This window comes from Phalacrocorax aristotelis, chromosome Z (assembly GCF_949628215.1).
Source record: "Phalacrocorax aristotelis chromosome Z, bGulAri2.1, whole genome shotgun sequence".
In the NCBI taxonomy this organism is placed as follows: Eukaryota; Metazoa; Chordata; class Aves; order Suliformes; family Phalacrocoracidae; genus Phalacrocorax; species Phalacrocorax aristotelis.
In genome coordinates, this window is record NC_134311.1 from 58,458,810 (window position 1) to 58,477,738 (window position 18,929).

The 18,929-nt window shown below is 36.0% G+C and overlaps 2 protein-coding genes across 15 annotated transcripts in view; one reads left to right on the forward strand and one right to left on the reverse strand.

Moving 5' to 3' along the window:
- The window catches only part of CENPK (centromere protein K), a 550,311-nt gene that overhangs the window by 246,661 nt on the left and 284,721 nt on the right, over window positions 1–18,929 (forward strand). The gene's annotated exons all lie outside the window — the stretch shown is intronic.
- Window positions 1–18,929, reverse strand: part of ERBIN (erbb2 interacting protein) — a 123,135-nt gene that overhangs the window by 20,031 nt on the left and 84,175 nt on the right. For 4 of the 14 annotated variants that reach the window (XM_075078850.1, XM_075078845.1, XM_075078844.1 and 1 more), the window contains exons 8-22: window positions 18,686–18,749; window positions 16,947–17,021; window positions 15,556–15,700; window positions 15,041–15,113; window positions 13,896–14,025; window positions 13,440–13,555; window positions 12,359–12,428; window positions 11,237–11,336; window positions 10,444–10,596; window positions 9,056–9,177; window positions 8,279–8,449; window positions 7,316–7,498; window positions 5,043–5,160; window positions 3,132–3,315; window positions 819–2,343 (exon numbers count right to left, since the gene is read on the reverse strand). In XM_075078850.1, coding sequence (XP_074934951.1) covers window positions 819–2,343; window positions 3,132–3,315; window positions 5,043–5,160; window positions 7,316–7,498; window positions 8,279–8,449; window positions 9,056–9,177; window positions 10,444–10,596; window positions 11,237–11,336; window positions 12,359–12,428; window positions 13,440–13,555; window positions 13,896–14,025; window positions 15,041–15,113; window positions 15,556–15,700; window positions 16,947–17,021; window positions 18,686–18,749 — 3,229 coding nt within the window. The remainder of the gene's footprint in view (window positions 1–818; window positions 2,344–3,131; window positions 3,316–5,042; window positions 5,161–7,315; window positions 7,499–8,278; window positions 8,450–9,055; window positions 9,178–10,443; window positions 10,597–11,236; window positions 11,337–12,358; window positions 12,429–13,439; window positions 13,556–13,895; window positions 14,026–15,040; window positions 15,114–15,555; window positions 15,701–16,946; window positions 17,022–18,685; window positions 18,750–18,929) is intronic. The other 10 variants (XM_075078854.1, XM_075078853.1, XM_075078852.1 and 7 more) reach the window with 6 other exon arrangements.

The following is an 18,929-nucleotide window of genomic DNA, read 5'->3' on the forward strand; positions in this document are numbered from 1 at the left end:
AACGGGATCAGGCTAATGACATTCTACCCATTATTTATTGATGATATTTTAAACTGGTTTAGCTGGACAGTATAGATAACACTTTCAGTCTCTATTAAAATCCTTTGAAAACATGTAATTGTTCAGCTCTACATATCAGCTCATATTCTTGATAGCATTTACAGTACATAAAGAATCCTGTTCATCATCTCTAGTTATGTCAAAACCTCCTGTCATTTCCTGAAATGAACAAGATTAAGTGTTCTCATCTCACAGCAATAAATATTCATTCAACAATCTGTCAGATACCCAACTTCAAAAGACAACTGGCTTGGAGGCAAATACATGTTAATTATGGCTTTTCAATTCTTCAGCAACTGAAGCTGTAGACCTATACTTCCAAATAGATTTTACGGATTTTATTTTTCTTGCTCTTAAAGAGAAGATATAGGGGAAAAAGGCAGAACAGAAAGATCAAGAAGCATAAGGCAATATTTTAGTATAATATGAACACAATGCTACAATAAAAATTACCTGGCCAGAAAGAGCTGGCCTTGCAATCCAGCAAGTCAATGTGACATTAATTCATGTATTTTAAAGCCATTGGACTAAGCTGGCAGGTATGATGTAAAAACAACTTTTTTTCTTTGGGGGCAAAGTTTGTGTACAGTCTACCATTTGACTGTTTCTCAGATATTAATCACAAGCACATCTACCCTTTTTAAGGCACTATCAGAAGTACATTTTCAGAGGTAATTAAAAGCAGTTCAAAACACAGAGTATTAACTTATTCCATATCCAGGTGACAGAAAGGTAGAAAAGTTTTAAAATATTTTTACCTTTTCTAGCTTTTTAGCCTCAATGTGTCGCAGCACCTGTTCCCTCCAGTCATGAGGGACTTTACTCTTTCCTGGAGGGTCTAATAAAGAGTGTTCAGAGTTAACCCTTGGGTTTGATCTCTTTGAAGGGCTAGTCCGTGAGTAACTGAAGTCACTAACTGACATAGTTCTTTCTGGTATTTCATTCACCGATGGCCGAGCACTGTGTGGTCGGGGTACATTTGGACCATCAATGCTGTATGTCCTGGCAGAAAGAGGTCTCTGTTGCCCAGACATTACTGGTGGAACTCTTCCCATTGAATGCAAATCTCTGTATGTTAAATAATCCCCTTCAGGAACCTGGGTTCGCCTTGAAGGTCCAATATCCCCAACATTTATAGAAGCTGTAGAAGATACACTGCTCTGTCTTTGAAGTGTGTGTCTGGTTACTCCTGGGAGCAGTCTATCATTCGGTGGAATAGCCCACATGTCAGTATGTCTCCCAGCCATCCGTTGATGAGCGTTATACACAGTGCTGGCTCGGACATTGTTGTGATTGGAGAAATTCATATTGGCAGAATGCTTTACATAGCTAGGGGCTTCTACACTGTCAGACCTCAGCAGACGTGAAGGAGGTAAGCTGCCTTGTTCTACTTGGGTGTTTTGTTTCTGGGGCCACAAGGTGTCTTTCGCTGTTGCACTGCTGCTGTACTGAATATTATACTGGGGAGCACAGAACATCTGTGCACCACTTGTCACCGATCCTCTCACTACATTAGCACCTTCAGGATTGTGATTTGAGTCAAACTTGAACACAGCTTTTGCAGAAGATACTAAATCAGATGATGATGACGACGATCCAGGAAAAACCTGCAAAGGCTGATCATACAGAAGAGTAGCAGATTTACTTCGGACTATGTTTTTTCCATCTGCAATATCAGATGCTGATTTTACCACTGAGTTTGGCTGTTGAGATCCATTCTCATTGACAATATCGTAGATTTTCAAACCACCAGCGTCCATACTGGTGATACTGTGAGATTTCATCACAGGACCACTTCTCTGTGGGGACAAATCTTCAGTGCTCTTTGAAACAGATAGCTCAGCAGAATTGCCATCAACTGTAGTGCTTCTCGGTAGTTCGTCTTTACTGGGAGACTGTACTGCTTCCTCAGGATGTCCATTTACTTTATTTATAGGATATTTATTTCCATTTGCCAAGTGCTCACTTTCTTCTTTCACGTTGTTATTCAAAAAGCCCTTTACTGAAACAATTTCCTCTGTTTGTAACCTTTCTACAGGAACTGGCACTGCATCTTCATTTACCAGTTTATTGATATTCATGTTTATTTGATCTAATTTGTGAGACTCCTCCATAGCAGTGCTTAGATCAACACTTTTTCCTATCAGGCCTAATCTTTCTTCAATGCTTAACTCATATTCAGAGAGATTTGGAACCTTCTCTTGCACATTTATTTTTTCTTGTACTGTAATGCTCAATTCACCTCCATTTTGTAAAAGATTATTCAAATTTTCATCTTCTTGCCTGGAAAAAAGATGGCTCTTAAATTCCAAAAGAAACCAACATATGCCTTTAACAAATGTTTTAGAAAAAATAATAGTTAACATGCAACACACAGAACAAATACCAATATACAAACAGATCTATGACTTGCTATCCTACCATTAGAAAAATATGTTATATAGAAGGCTCATTTTGCCAACATTGTGTCATCTGATTTCAGAAGTTTGTTTAAATTCAACAGGAATTACTAAGGACAGTTTAAAAGTCTCAAAAAGTACCAAGTGACAATAAATCTTCTTTTGTTTTTTTAAAATCAAATACTTGCAAGTTCCATGACAATTCTGGCCAAATGTTGTGTTTATATTGGCAATTTAAAAACCCCAAAAAGCACCTTTTATCTAAAACCTCAAGAAAAGTAGCAACCTGTAAGTCCATTCTTTTTAAGTTTCTAAAAGCCTGTCATAGTTATGTTAGTAATCAAATTGACCTTAAAAATGATGCAAATAAAAACATAGAGCTTTTAAAATGGTGTATTGAAGTATTTTGCAGGGATAATAAATTATACGGTTGAAATTATTATACCCTATTATTAAAACAGATGGGAATCATATCTTGTATACTAGAATTAGCCTCCGAATTTTATTGCCCTTTTTTATAGAGCACTATTCCATTATTTAATTTTACTTTAAAACATAAAATTGTAATTTCATGAATGATAAATTAATTAATGAAAGGAATGGAAACAGAATATGAAAGATTAAGTAATATTTTTCATATTATAATTGCTCAGTGGTTTACAGTATACAAACCTGATCTTGGATAAAACAGCAGCATGTGTTTCTTTGTCTGGAGAACAGAGAGAAATATCTTGGCTACTATCAGTATTTAAGGAAACAGAATCTGACATTCGAGAAGGAGAGGAACAGTTGCTGTTATTCTGATTGCTATTGTGGGTAGCTTCATCCGATAAGGAATCAGCATCTTTTGGATCACCTGAAATAAAAATTTACCAGTTAATTACAGACACATAAATCTGTTCAATAGCCTTTTAATATGTTACAGTATTTTGGAAGTTGTCTTTTGTTCTTCAGTAATTTGTACTACTGGAAACTAAAAAGTATGCTAATACCTTTGCAAAATTTATTTAAACTAGGAAAGACTGCTGGCAATAGTTCCTATTTTTAAAGTATTTGGTTCAACATGAACAGCCCTCACGTGTTAATGAAATTTAACTTGTTGCTTTATTCCAAGTTTCTTTGGCATAAGCTAGTGCTACATCATGTAATATTTACGCAAAATATCTATCAAATAATATTTCTGGTTTTGCAATTATTTCCAAGTTTTGGTTTACACGAGTTTTCTAGGCCCTATGAAAATGAAGTACACTGCTTTACATGCAGGATTTTGGAAGTGTACACAGTTCCTGATTTTGAACATTAGATCATTGTTAAATAGCTATTTATTAGACCAAGCACTCTGGAAAGACCTACATCACTGGATAAGCTCAGTCTAGTTTCAGAAGTGTAAAAAAAAACCCACCAAACACACACAGAAAGAAAAATGTTCTGCAGAGCTGGAATCCAATGCATTCCCATGCTTTGCATATCACTTAGGACATTTTCAGAGTAATTTACACCTGTGCACATCAATTCTTGCATAACATATGCATATTTACATCCTACATCCATATAAAAATAATTTCTCTGTGGGACCTAAAGCCAGCCATAATTTTGATGTAAGTGTACAAAAAGTACATTTAAATTTTTGTTTCATGACAGTTACAGGTGCCAAAAGCATAAATGTCATGAAACTAATGTCTGTCTCCAGAGACAAGGAAAAAGTTTCGACTTTGTACTTTAGCGAGGCACAAAACCCCCAAGACAGTGTTCATAAACGTTAATCTTTTCACGTGCATGTGATCCTCAGCAAACTCTTCCTGCCTCCTGCATGTGATTTTTCTTCATCCCCACTAAATCACACCCTTTTACATCTAATGGCCAGAAAAGCCTTTTGTCCTGGAAAGTACTGGACTATGATATCATATGAAGCAAAATATAATTTGCTCTCCAACTTATAAATTATGTTTTCTCTGAATCCTAGGTCATTCCTTACTCTTAAGGTAACGGTTACTCAGACCAGAATTATCTTTCACAGAATATATAATCTATGCAACAAAAAATGTTCTGAAGTGTTCTGTTAGAGGAAAGAAGAAAAATGAGAGTAAAGTGACTCTGAAGAAAGAGTTGCCAAAGGAGAATTTTATTCTTAAATCTTAGGATGAGAGCACAGCTCCTCTGAGAAATTTAAACAAGTGTTAATGCTGCCTACAGCAGCAATAATCCACAAAATCTGGGGAGGAAGGAAATATGGAATATTTCCAAGGTAAATACCACTTTCTGCAATGCTTTTCTTAAGCATATCAAGAGTATGTTCAAACTAACAGTCCCCCAAAACACACGCATCTCTTTTCCCCTCTGCTTTTAAACTGATGGCAAGAATCAAGAAAATTAGGATGTCAACACAGCTTTCTCTACCACATACTCAACTATAAGATATTGCAGATTTTTTCCTTCTGCTTTCATTGCTTAACCAGAGAATCGATCATCTTTCTTTTAAAACATACAAATTAAATCTGCTTCTACATAATGGGAAAAGCTAGCCACTGAGTCAAGACACTATCAGAATCACAAATACATCGGTTGCTTTTTATGGTTTCTAACCTTTTTTGTTATTGCCAAGAGCTACCACTTTTGGTTGGTTTATGGAGGTTTCTATCAGTGGTGGTCGCATTTCTGCCATTTTCATCTCATCATCAGAGGAGAGTTCTTCTGACTCCTGCTAAAGGAAAAACAGCTTTATGCTGTGTGTTTTAAAGAAATGCTTAAAGGCTAAGTAAATGCTATCTAAACTATCACCACCTGAACAATAAAGGGGAAAAAATAAATAAGCAGCATAACATAGGCATAACATAACTGCGTAGTGCATTTGTAGCGCAAGACAACTGAATTTACTAGCATTTGCCACTGAACTATCTTTGAGAAGCAGCACGTGCAGACTTGCATTTTCACTGATGAACTCCATGGGAAAGACAGTCAAACCAGTACCTTCAGCTGCAAAAACCTACTTGGAGCAAGCAGATGCAGCCTCTGTTCCAACATTGGAGAGAACCTCCAATTAAGTTAGAAAGTTACCATGAACCAGCAAACACCTCAGACTGACTAGCTAGATATTGGTTATGCAGAAGAGAGCTCAGACTGAAACAGCTATAGAGTAACATGGTAAGACAATCTTAGGAATGGAGAGCTATGCTGTGAGAAAAGACTGAATGACCTTGGCTTGCCTAGTCTAGCACAAAAAGAGCAAGTGTAGCTTGGGTTTTGTCTTCAAATTTACATTGCAAGTAAATTTCAAGAGGAAGAGAAGTTACTTAACAACAATGGCAGAGGATTCAAGCAATGCTAAATACATTTAAGCTAGAAATCGGTAGCTCCTAATCATAAGATGGAGCCCAGCGCACTTACGAAAGATTAACTGACAAAGCTGCTGCAAGAGCAGCCACGCGACTTCAGTATCCTACTGCCAGCCCTATCCCCTATCAACTTAAAAAAAATTATTCTTTCCAGTAATATTTTGAAGGAAAAAACTCTTCCTTCCCTAAAGTGGAAATATCTTTCTAGTAAACATGCTTCCTATTACAAATGTTACAAAATCCATGTTGCAGATTGCAAAAAGAGTCTGTCAATGTTCACTTTTTCTTAAAAGTTTCAGAATGTTTAATGTGTGGAACCTGTTGGAGCACCACCTGTCACATAATACTAACTACCTGGCCAGTTCTTTGGCCTGCAGGGAGGACAAGTCTGACTGCCATGTAGCAAACAAGCTATAACAGTCTCCATTAAAAATAAAAAAAATACCTGTTTTTCTCTGCAACTGGAACAGACCACCTCTTCACTGTCCCTACCACATTGCCTTTCATCTTGGACATGACACACAACAATTGTCAAAGTTGAAATGAAAAACTTACATGCATGCAAAGTTTAGATACCTGGATTCAACTGCAACAGAGCTACCAGCAGGTTATTACATGGAAGTAAGGAATTCACTATCCCTCATCGACTGCACATTGCTGTCTCATTTACTTACCCACATAGAGCCAACTACAAAGAATTGCTGTCACTATCGTTAGACAACTAATATGATTTTCTGAAATTATGTTTTTAGACTAAAGAAAAATGTCAAAACCAGTATCTTCAGAAAGTATTCAGAAGCAGGAAAGTGCTAGTGGGCAAACAGCCAGCAACAGCTACCACTGCTTGTCACAGTCTCTTCAGCAAAAGTATGATATATGCATGCTCCACTGCTTACAAAACACAGGCAAAAATAATCTGCTTGTGAAACTATGAAAAAAGCATTCTACAGGTTGTGACTGGCAACGGATTAAGTAACAAGCTCCAAAATCTGTTGTAAGTCTGAAACATTCTAAATAAATGAATACATAGTGTTTGTCAGAGGTGTACAGACTTCAGAAGTTTAAAATCTCTGACCCTTTTTAAGAGATAAATATAATTCAATCCATATTCATGACAGCTCACTAATAAACACAGGGGAAGCTTTTGGTTGTTCCCACTAATCAGATATTTTGTGATTTCAGTGACAATTCAAATTGATTATTTAATGAAGAACTGACAATCAAGCAAAACCTGGAAAACTCTTTTCAAAGTTTGATACTTAGGTCAACTTCTAATCAAGTTTGCTTCGTTTTTCTTTAAATACATGTATCTTTCATTATTAACTTCTTATTAGCTACTTCTACTTCTACTTAATATAATCTGAAGTGAGAAAAATATTGCATTACAACCATCTGTATTTACCGCACTTACAGATGGCAATTTTTTGCTACTGTCAACATAAATTTTCATCTCCCAGAGTAACAAATTCAATACAGCACCAGCACAATTCTTTGACTGCTATGATGTTCATTGCAATGCCATACCTCAAGTGTGTCTTCATGGTTGACAATTGTTTTTGTGTTCTGCAAGGTTTTAACAAGTGCGGTCATCTGTGAATTTGTGGTGCTGTGCTCAGTTTCTGGTTCAGTAGGCTTCTGCAGAGAGCTTCCTGCTGAATACTGCTTTCTCTCATCTGCTTTGTTCTTTATTGAAGCAATTTCTGAAGTCTACAGGATTAAGAACATTAGCAGAAAAACCATCCTGAGAGGTTTTCAGTAACATGATGTTTAGAGTAAACATTATATATTTTGGCAAACGTATGGAATGGAAAATCTGAGCTTTGAAATTACGAAGACTGAAAGGCACCAGATATGAAAAGCAGAGAAGTCTCTGCAGATTACTGAAATACAGTCCCTACCCTTCGTCAATCTGCTTGACTGTTCTCCTTATTGTACCTTATTTGTACCATTACATTTCCGGTTAAATAAAATAAATAGGCCAAGAATATCTACAATGAGACATATGTCAGCACAAAACAGTAGTCCTCTCACCTATCACGCTATGTCAACCTGTTAGAGACTGTGCCAACTTGCTACAACTGCCTTCCTAACTTATCATGTAACACCTCTAGCCACAAAGGCAGCAGTAAGATCCTTAGAGATTATCCTGAATTTCATTGTGAACTCTGGCCAATAAAGAGGATCAGAGGATGACAAAGATGCCATCTTGCAGAAACCGAAGCAGCCAGCTCCTTAGTACATCCATAGTTGGTATTTGCTTGAGAACCAAGTCACTTTCCTTGTTCATAGTGTCAGAGGAAAATTGCTACTGCAAACTAGATGTCTATTACAGACTTCTTCAGACAGTGAAGAGGTAAATTCTATTCTTTAATCTGACAATTTTTCTTGCTAAAGCATTAGTGGAGAGGGAGAAGAGAATTAAAAGGAATCAATGACACTAGATATTTGGAAGTTCTTGCAAAGGCAGAACGGAATACTATCTCTAACCTTTACCCCCACATCTTTTACAGAAACTGTCTGGCCTTCTCGTTTTGACTCCATGGCAGTATCTTCAGGAGATTCTTCATCCTTTAGTCTATGTACAATTGTCTGGACTGTTTTGACCATATTCTTCAGTTCATCAGGATATGGAGTTGGATATCTCTTCAGGTTGCCCTCCTGTATAACAAAAGGTGTTAATGTTCTACTTTTAACTAGATGCCATAATTAAAATATCAGCTTTAAAACAGACAACTACTTAGGACAAAACACTGAACAATCCAGGCTCTCCATTACGCTGTTCAAGTCTATCTGGATTGATGCAGACTTAAGTTTATAAAACCCAGCAAGATTATGAATCACTTCCCTCAACCCCTGCCCCAAAATGTGTCCATTGATTGCAAAACAGGAAGAATTATGACAGCTGTAACTTACTGAAAGAAAAATCAAGATTAATAATTGTTTCCCCACTATCCTTCTCCACAGCACCACCAGTCAGGGAGTCTCCTAGTTATGCCCTACATTGCCTTACATCAGCTGAGAGTTTTTCCCTTGTGCTCCACTTCACAAAAACAAACAAACAAACAAAAGAAACCCGAACAGAACAAAAAAACCCACTTCAAAACCATGGTGTTTAATCCTGTTAGGTACTCTCAACTAATAACTGAAGACTTGATTTCTTCATCAGAGAGAAATCCACAGCTAAAGTAAGGAAACGATGGGATTCAGGGGTGGGGATAAGAGGGAGGGAAGCACTAAGAATTCAAAAATGAATTCAATACTAACCCGAGGCGGTGCCTCTCTCTCATCTTTGTCTTCATCACACTCAAATGCCACCTGAGCACGCTGTTTCCTCTGTTCCTCCCACAGAGATGGATTGAAACTTTCATTATCAGATATGAACATAACTTAAAAAAACAAGAGAGAGAGACTCATAAGAATAGGATACGTTATGTGAAATAAAACCCCTCTTTTTCTTTCTCTTTGATGGGATTGGTGTGGTTTTGTATGCACTGTTAAAAGATAAAGAGACTAGCAGCACCATTAATTGAAGACTAGCTGCTCTGCCACTGCTTTAATGATCTTGGTTGTATTTCCATAATAGTAAAATCCCTATCTGTAAAGTAAAAGCTTCATATACACAGCTCTACCCTAGTCTTAACACTCATTCTTGAAAATTTTCAGCAGAACTCTGCTGCAAAAGTATTTTTGTTCATATATATAAAAATATGAAAACGTGTACTTGTAGATATAGTAATTGTTAATATAGAATAATTAAATGTAAGTAAATGATACTTATATAGATTTATATAGCCTGACTTCAGGGAAGTGGTCTCATTAGAGCCTTCACCTGATTTCATTTAATGAAAATTTAAAAATTAAGAACAAAAACAACTTAGTGACAAAACCCTGCATTATTACTGATCCTGAAAAAAACACTACAGCATCTAAAACTTCAGGTAAACACGTTATTTTGCAGAATTTATACAAATGACACAGGAGCTTTATAGCTTGCTTAATTTTACAAGAGGAAAAAAATCTTTTGGGTACCCACTGCCTCTTATTCTAGCATGTCACCACGCCTTGTGTTACATCAGCCAGGTTCTACTTTAGCATGCCAAAGAGTCTAATAAATCTGCCACCACCACCCCAGCAAATGTATATCCTTCACTAGCAATGCCAGGACTGTCCATAATAACTACTTCTATAGCTGAAATAGAAAAATACTGAATTACAGGGCTCAACAAGTGCATTGGAATATTTGTTACTCTGTGTTTATTGGGGAACCTCACAATTTTAACACATCTGAAAATATTTTAACAGACTTCACTGTCACAGAAACTGTTCCTGACCAAAAAAAAACCTGATAAAAAATTTTAAAGTTCTTTATTTTTAAAAACACTATCTATTGAACTTCAAACCTTCCATTTGGAATGACCACCTCAGAGGCAGGTATTCTGTCACCTTAAGCCAAACAAGTGACCTTTTCCTTGCCTACAGAAAGAAACCCCGGCACGTGGGTAAAAAAGAAAGTTCAAGCGGAGAGAACGCTTTCAGGAACAATCTTGAACTTCACTGACTCTCCAAATGATTTTATAATTCTCGCATTTTATCAGAGGTATTACAGATGCATTATCTGCATTAGAAGGCACTATGAGATATGCACAATTTACTGGTTTTGCTGATAGTTTTGATTACTCCTTTCAGTGTACTAGACACTTGTTCCATGGAACAGCAGATGTTGTCACTCGTCAGTTTCCAATTATTTCCGTTGATATGTGTCCCCCCTCCATTTCTGTTAAAGCAGCACAAGCTTTCTCCTTTTGCTGCAGGGGAAAAAGTAGAGAAATGATGACATTTCACTTTCCCCAAGTCCTGAGGGGGTTAATCATGGAATGTTACTTATTTTCCTATTTCACAAGTGCGCAGAAATAACTTTCTGGCACGGTCTTAATAATTTGGGCCTAACTTTTTATAAAACAGTTCAAACTAAATGTGAGCAAAACACTTTTTCTGGACTGATATATTTTTTTCCTTTTAAAATAAAATACAGAATGTTATGTACTTTTCCAAAGACATGTACGCAGTAGTAAAGGAAACATTTTGTCTACTTTCTCTTAAAATAGTCCATCTGAAGCAGACACCTGCTAAAGAGAATTCTCCTCCAAACCATTAAGCTCTGCTGGACTGAAATAGGGTACCACGCTGGGAAGTGGCAAACACTGCAGAATGCGATCCTGCCAGTCCATTCCTCACCTCATTCACTGCAACAGTTTCACCTAATATTTACCAATATGTAGACAACATTAAGTTACTGTTCTCATTCTTCAGATGAAGAGTTACATCACTTAAAGTTTACTTCAAAGTTGTATTTAAGCATTATCTAGTGAAAATTTTATTAGATGGACAGTCTTCCCATTACTATTTACAAAAGTGAGCATTCTGACCGGGTATTTCAAAACTTACCATCCTCGGTCCTTGGCTGCTGGGGGAACATGTAATTAGTAAGTACTGTTTTCTGTGTGTCGGGGTCAGCTTCTTTTTGAAGAGGAATAAGTGGTTTAGACTACAAAGCAAATGAAAGGAGAATATGTTCTGAGAATACATATAAAAAAGTAAATATGATCTACACATTACAGAGCATGCCTGTCCCATTACTTTGAAGACTACTCTGCCTTCTATTAAACTACTTCTCCTCTGAATAATTTTCACAAAATTAAGTTATTAACATGTCTGTCTGACTGATGACTGGCTTTGACTGGGAACAAAAACTCAGTAGCAGCTTTCAGAGAAAAAGCAAACACTGGATATTAAAAAAATAACCCAGTTTCTTGCTAGGACTTACTACTATCCCAAAGTAGGCTGATCTGGAATACACAGATGTATCTGGCCATTTAAAGCTGCAGACAATCATATAAAGAGAAAAAATTTGTACTTAGTTTTTCATATTGACACTAGATTGAATATGCCCCACCCCTTACAATAAAGGGCAGGGGATTCTTGAAGTTGCTGTATTAGTAAAAGTGCTCTCATTATACTACATCTGAGGCTAGTGCTTTTCTGGCAGCCCCGTACACCTTAATGCCCTTCAGGAAATCAGCATAGTACAGAGGGCTTTAATACACAGCCAAACAACAAGCCACAAGCACATAAGTTACACCCAAATAGCTTGAAACTCAGACGGTCATAGAGTTCAAAGGTGTGGCAAGAAACCTAGCTCATAAAGAGGCATGCTAAGTTTCCCTAATGCTGTTGCTGTGAAAGAAACAACATGCTACACATTCAAGTACTAAGTTGTCAAGCGCTAACTCTCCTGTGTGAACAAGCCTGAATTAAGAAAAACGAAACCCCCAAATCCCAACACCTGTTAAACTGCATTTCCTAACAGCATAGAGCTTCGCTAGAAGTATGAAAGTCTCCAAAGACATGTAGACTCAGTGTTGTTTATTTCAGGAGAACCGACATGAATGTCAAGGAAGTACTGATGTATATACACAGTGCCAGGTCTCATTATTTAACAGATGGCTCTGTATTTGTCAATTCCATTAGAAATAAACATTTCTCTATTTTTAATTTTTAAAAGTTCACCTGATTGTCTGATAGCCACATAGCAGTGAGCTGCTGCAGTTTTGTGAAGGTAAATGGCAAATTCTTCAGTCTGTAAATTACAACAAGAATTTATATAAGTACACGTATCAATACTGTTAAGATTCTAAGAAACAATCCTGCATTAGTACGCAAAAATGTTTAAAAGGCACACTTACAGATATAGTAAAATTAATAACTATTGACTGTTGAAAGGCAGCATCATTTAATTTAGATTCCAAGCTATACCTGGAATTTAAAAAAAGGCAAACAAAAAACTGCATTTCTGCCCAGTTTAGCAAGCAGCTTAAAGTGACAATGTAACTTGATTTAACTCAGTTCAGTGACTTGGCTACAAATTTGAAGACAACCTGGAATCATTAATCTGAATCCTCAGCATTTTATCTTTCAATATACACGCACACCAATTAAGAAAAAAGTGGTACACCTGAAAATTATTGTTTTTTTCCAGGATACATGTGCAGGAAAGGGATTGCCCTGGTGAATGGAAGTTCTGGCATTAACAGATATATCACACTACAGGTGGGGTACAGAGAAGCTGGATTGGCAGAACGGGAAGGAGAGCTCAGTTAGCTTAGCTACCTCTCCCAATATACTTCAATTCTACAAACTGGCAATTCCCAAAAAATAAACATTTTATCAGTTTTTAGTGACCAACTCTAATAAAACACAACTCTCTCCTCCCCTTTCCCCAGCTCACTGAAGTGCTTTACACTATACTGTGATACTCTTTTGTCCCCTTCGTATGCAATACAGGAAGCTATTAACTTGTAAGTAAGTATCAAAAGTTTTATGAAAATAACCAAACTAACTCCCCACAAAAATAGATGCTAACAATCATGAATGTATTGAAGCTGTGCTTCAATGCATGTGCCAAGTCATTAAAATAAAGACAGCTTAATACAATGCAACAGAAAGATCAAGAATACATGCTAAACACATGCATCTCAGTCAGCTTCCAAGCTGTGAGATAAGCAAAGACAGCATAATATATTCATAAAAATACCTCTACATTATTATTGCATTTTATACAATTTCTACTTGAATAAATGCATTCACAAACCTATTGTCACTCAGATTGATGACTCTTAATTTCTGCATATCACCCATTTCTTCAGGGAGAAATTCAAGCTTATTAGAATGCAGAAACAACACTGTCACATTCTTCCAGCTTCCAATCTGAAAAAACCCAAGGAATTAATTAATCTTCAAAACTCCATATAAGCAAATTTTTACTGTTTTAAAACAATTAGTATTACAGCTATTTTCCCTGTAAATTATAATTAGATTTATTCTTACATATTAAACCTTCTTTTAGTTTCAATACACTAGCAAATTTCTACTTCTTGCCTAAAAAAAATGCAAGATTTTCATTAACAGCAAACTTGTATATTTGTATATGTCCTTTAAAAATATTCAGAAAGAACATCTACTCAGGAATTATCCAGAAATTGTACAGTCTATATAGTTTAACATGCATTTAAAAATTCATTTTACAGTTTTGTAATTAAATACATACCTCTGACGGCAACTGTGTTAAAAAGTTGTGATCGGCAGCAAATGTCCTTACATTAGAGAGCTGCCCAACTGACGAAGGCAATGTTTCAATCTCATTGAAGCTACAGTCCAGTTCTTCTACTGATATTAATCTGGGAAAAAAAAAATTCTCCTCTATGCAGGTTAATTCATCCAACATTCATTGAATAAGTTTAAATGAAGTTAATACCACTATTAATTACAAATCTCAAATTTAATTCAAAATTAAGCTCTGAAACCCAAGGGAATTAAAATCCAAGAAAAATCCTTTACTAATTACCTAAAATGTGTTGGGGGCTTATGTTTGTTGATTGATTGTGGGGTTTTGTTTTGGTTTTTTTTTTTAATCTACTTTACACTGTCCTCCTAAGAGAGCATTCAGTGAAAACATGGGGCTCTGCAACATCGAATGTTTGTAGTACATGAAAACATGCTAGTGCAAGCATTGAAAACATTTAAAATGGGGCAGATCATAACCAAGTAGAAGTTGATTGCAGTTCTGAACAAGAAAAGAATTTCAAGAATTAGAGACAGTGAACCTACTAAGAATCTGGCAGTGAAGAAGTATTTTGTAAATTCTGACAACAAAAGATAACCTACATTAATTATAACAGAAGAGATATTGGAACAAATACCCTTCATTTGTATAGTCCTTAATTCCAAACCATTTATTTTTGTCATCATTTGTGAGCTTTAAATTAAATTGCTGAATACCAAATTATACATTAAACAAAACCTACTGATGAACAGGTAAAAATTCTCCTTGTAATATAAAAAAAAGATAAATGTGTGTGCTCAGATTCACTCTTTACAAGCTTTTTGACAGGGGTTCAATTATTTGCAATATTTACCATAGCCACAGCTATGTTACTGCTAAAAACCGTTTAAGGCAACTGACTACCTTTTTAAAGATCTTGTTCCCTTTCACATTCAGTTTTTCTTTTGTAGATTGATGGCTGCATTAATAAGTAAGGAACATTGGTCTTTTGATATTAAATAATAAAGAACATACATGCTGCAAACGAGAAGGTACAAAAGCACTTGCTTTCAATTTCATTAAGACATTAACATGCAGAAGAAATTAAAGCAGGAAGGCAATTCAACCTTTTCTTTAGGTGAAATACATACCCTCCTATGGAGTCCGGCAAATAAATTAACTGGTTTTCATCAATTTTAAGTGTTGTTAACTTTTTCAGGGAACCTGTAATAAAATGAACAAGTAAATAAAAAAGGACATTGGAGTTTAAGCTTAGTTTTAATTTTAAATTAAGGGGGGAAAAAAAACACTATGGGTGAGCGACCACATCTGTATTCCCTGACATGCCTATAGTGCTATATACCTAAGGAAATAAGCAGACAAGCTTACAGAACTTGTTTGCCAGCCTACCATGTCCCAGCCATGGTGTGGGAGAGGGAAAGAAAAAAAAAATATTTTTTTTCATCCATTTACTAACTACCGTATAAAGTCAAGAATGGTCCAAAACAAATACTAATTTATTATTCAGCTACGCCTTACAGCTTTATCCAAAACTGGTGCTTTTAATCCATTGAAACTTAGATCTAAAATGCCATTTGTCTATTTTGACGTGTTCTGTGTCTAAACTATAAACTTCAAAGAACATAAATTAACTGAAAATACAAACCAATGGACTCTGGCAGTTGCTGAAGTGAATTACTGGATAACAGGAGGTCTTGCAGGTTTTCGCAAGCTGAAATACCTTCTTCAACTATTTCAATGTTGTTTTTAGAAACATCCAAGTAGGTCAGCTGTTTCAAAGTGCCTATGAACTAAAAGCAAGAGAAAATAATGCATTCTAGAAAGGGCAAGTTCAGAACAAAAAATCCAGCAAATTTGCCAACAAAATGTCTCTCACGTAATGCCAGAGAAAAAGAGAAAACCTATTTGTAGTGCTGGAATACAATTTTATGCAAAATATGCAAGCTGTATAATGAAATATTTTGTGCAGATATGCACAATTGACGTTTTTCTATACCCAGACACATCCCACTAATTCTGCAGGTCTCTCTAAAGTCAGCCTGCTGCAAGTTCAGCTGTTTGATCAGTTACCCTGAATCAAGTAACTGCAGCTTTAGAACCGACTTCAGAGACAGATAACATAAGGACATCATTAGCTTTTTTCACCTTTTGTGTAAAACTGCATCCTACTTAACCTCAAAACCAACAATGAATCCCTAATTGTACTAAACTGAAGAACCAGGTCATATTATAAGCTTGATTACCTTTCCATATGAACCAAGAATAAGTCTGAAGATTTGTGCACACTACACTAAAATCTTCACAGGGAAGATGCTGTCACTTTCACAAATACAGTCTTACTATTACTGTAAAGTAGAAATGCTTAATACATCCACTTAACTCTTCAAGGAAGAATTGGCTAGAGTGCAGAAAGACAGTAGAGATGACTACTGATCAGGAAAGAAAGCCTCACATCAGAAGACTGCTAGTGATTTTAAGTCTGAAAACAGACCAGCTGCTTCCCAAATTTCAAATACTCATTTACTAGTTTATTAGAACATAACCACAGGTTCACAAGACCTGCAGTAACAGGTCATCCTGGACCCCATTTAATTCGGAAAGATGTCAGGAACCCAGATGAAGTCAGAACATTTTCTCAGGAACTGGCAATGCTCCCTGTATACATAGCACCTGAACAGGCATTGCTTACTTTACAGCCTTGACCAGTAAAAATTCACACAACATATTTATCCTGTAAATTCCTGTTTGGTGCCTAACACAAAAGAATCCCTTTTTGGAAGGACCAGTCAACCCTAAATTTGATCCAGGATTTGATCTAGGATTTTTTACCCCTTTCTGGAATTGGAACATAATTTTTAGATGAGATGTATATAACTTTCAGTGAAAGAAAAGCTGTGTACCCAACTCTCATGATCAATGAAAATGTCTGAGTAGACTAGTTAAGCATTTAAGCAACTTTAACATATATGATAGCTGACAAAGCAAACGCCACTGTAAATTACAATACTAAATGTTTAACACAGTGAGAGGACTTACCCCTGGAATAAGTGTTAGTCTATTACCATCCATCCAAAACTCCTTTAACCCACTCAGTTGTTCAAGCACTTCAGGCTGTAAAGGGAAGCCATTCTTTAAAAACTTCATACCGAAAATAGCAAAAGGCGAAAACAACTGCAGTGATTCATCTACCTCTACTTCAAGTAATGCCTTATGGTAGCTGTTACATGTACTTGGTTCACTGGTTCAAAGAAAACCCAGAAAATCCACTTTTTGAAATGTAAATATATATCAGACATTCAAAAAATCAAAAAGAACTTGATCACAGCACTAAATAATCCTTACAGAAAGCGTTGGGGGGTTTTGGTCAGATTTTTTTGTTGTTTGGTTGTTTGGCTTTGCTTTGGTTTGGTTTTTTGTTTGTTTGGTTGGTTTTTTGTTTGTTTTAACCAGAAACTATTATTTTTTCAACTGGAGCACACAAAATATAAATGTTATGTATTAATTTCCTCTTCTCATAGAGGACATCTAAAACCCCTTAAATTCTATCAACTCAAAAGACATGCTTGTCTAAAACCAGAAAGATTTAGTGGTTTGGGGGAAAAGGAAAACAAAGGGTGCATCTGCATGATACAAGCAAGTAGCTCCATCCATAAAGTGAAGTGCAGGACTGTGCTTCCATTACAACTTATTCTTAGAAGTATCTTACACATCACAAAGACCACTTCTTGGTAAACATCCCTGTTGTATATGTTTTCCTATTTAAACTTCCCTCCTGAGAGAGTAATACAAAACAGATGCTATTGCACCTTAAAAATTACAACCAAGTTCAGTTAAATGCCGAAGACAATTTTGTTGTATTGTAAATATACAGCATTCCTGCATAAGCTGAAGTCCTCAATCCCAATAATTCATTTTCCAAAAGAAGATCTAAGTCTGAAGACCACCTTTCAGACGGATCTTTATCCAAAAAAGCAGCTTGAAACCTTTTTGTGCTTTTACCAAGAGATCTTAAGTTACCAGTAGTTGACTCTTGTAGCTAAATGGCCAGGAGAGATGAAGCAATCAGCCAAAAATATACCCAAACAGGTAATTTTGCAGCCTATACTTAGTTCCTGGCTGTTACGGCTTATAACATGGGCCTGCGCACACAAAGGCTTAACTTTTTTGTATGACAGGTCAGTATCTTCCACTATAATTTCAATTCCTTTATCCAGGAAAGTACTTGCAGAAGCAGAGAGATGCTAAGTGATTGTAAATAAGATGTATTTGTCTGTGAGATCATGAACAGGAAATAAGTTGATCCACGCTGAAGGAAAAATCTGAATACCCAAACTGTAAATATTATTTTGAACAATACTCAATACGGTTTCCCTTGAATCTAAATAGTTTGTACACAATAATAAAAGCAGATTATGCACATCTTATACAGAACGTGCAACATTAAATACATGATGACCAGTAAGAGTTTAGAATTTATTACACACCAATTATATTTATAAGTCAAACACATATTACCATTAATTTTTTACCAATACAGTAACCACACTGTATTACAGTGTGTTACTTTCAAATTGAGGAAAACCACGTTTATATTTACCAGAATATGCACATAACTGCTCTAACAGGTTCCATAAGGTAGTATGAGGTATATATAATATTTGCGCAGTAGCAGAACTCTTAAGCTGATGTTTATATTTTCTTATTTATTAAAAATAGGCTAAAGGATAAAGAGGTTTACAAAAGATACAAAGCTCTGTTACAAAGGCAAAACTCACCACTTCTGTGAATTCATTACTTCCTAAGTCCAGTCTCTCCAGCTGAGTCAGTCTGGACATGGTTCTGCACAGGAAGGGGATTCATAAGGAATTAGATTTAAGAAAATACCAGTTACATCCAATCTTCCTAAATTCATACAAATATATTATTTTAACCAGTATTAAGTAGCGATGCTTCTCTGTAACAGGACTGATATCTAATTAAGGGCAAGTTTTCACACTCACTGTTCAACCAGCCACATAG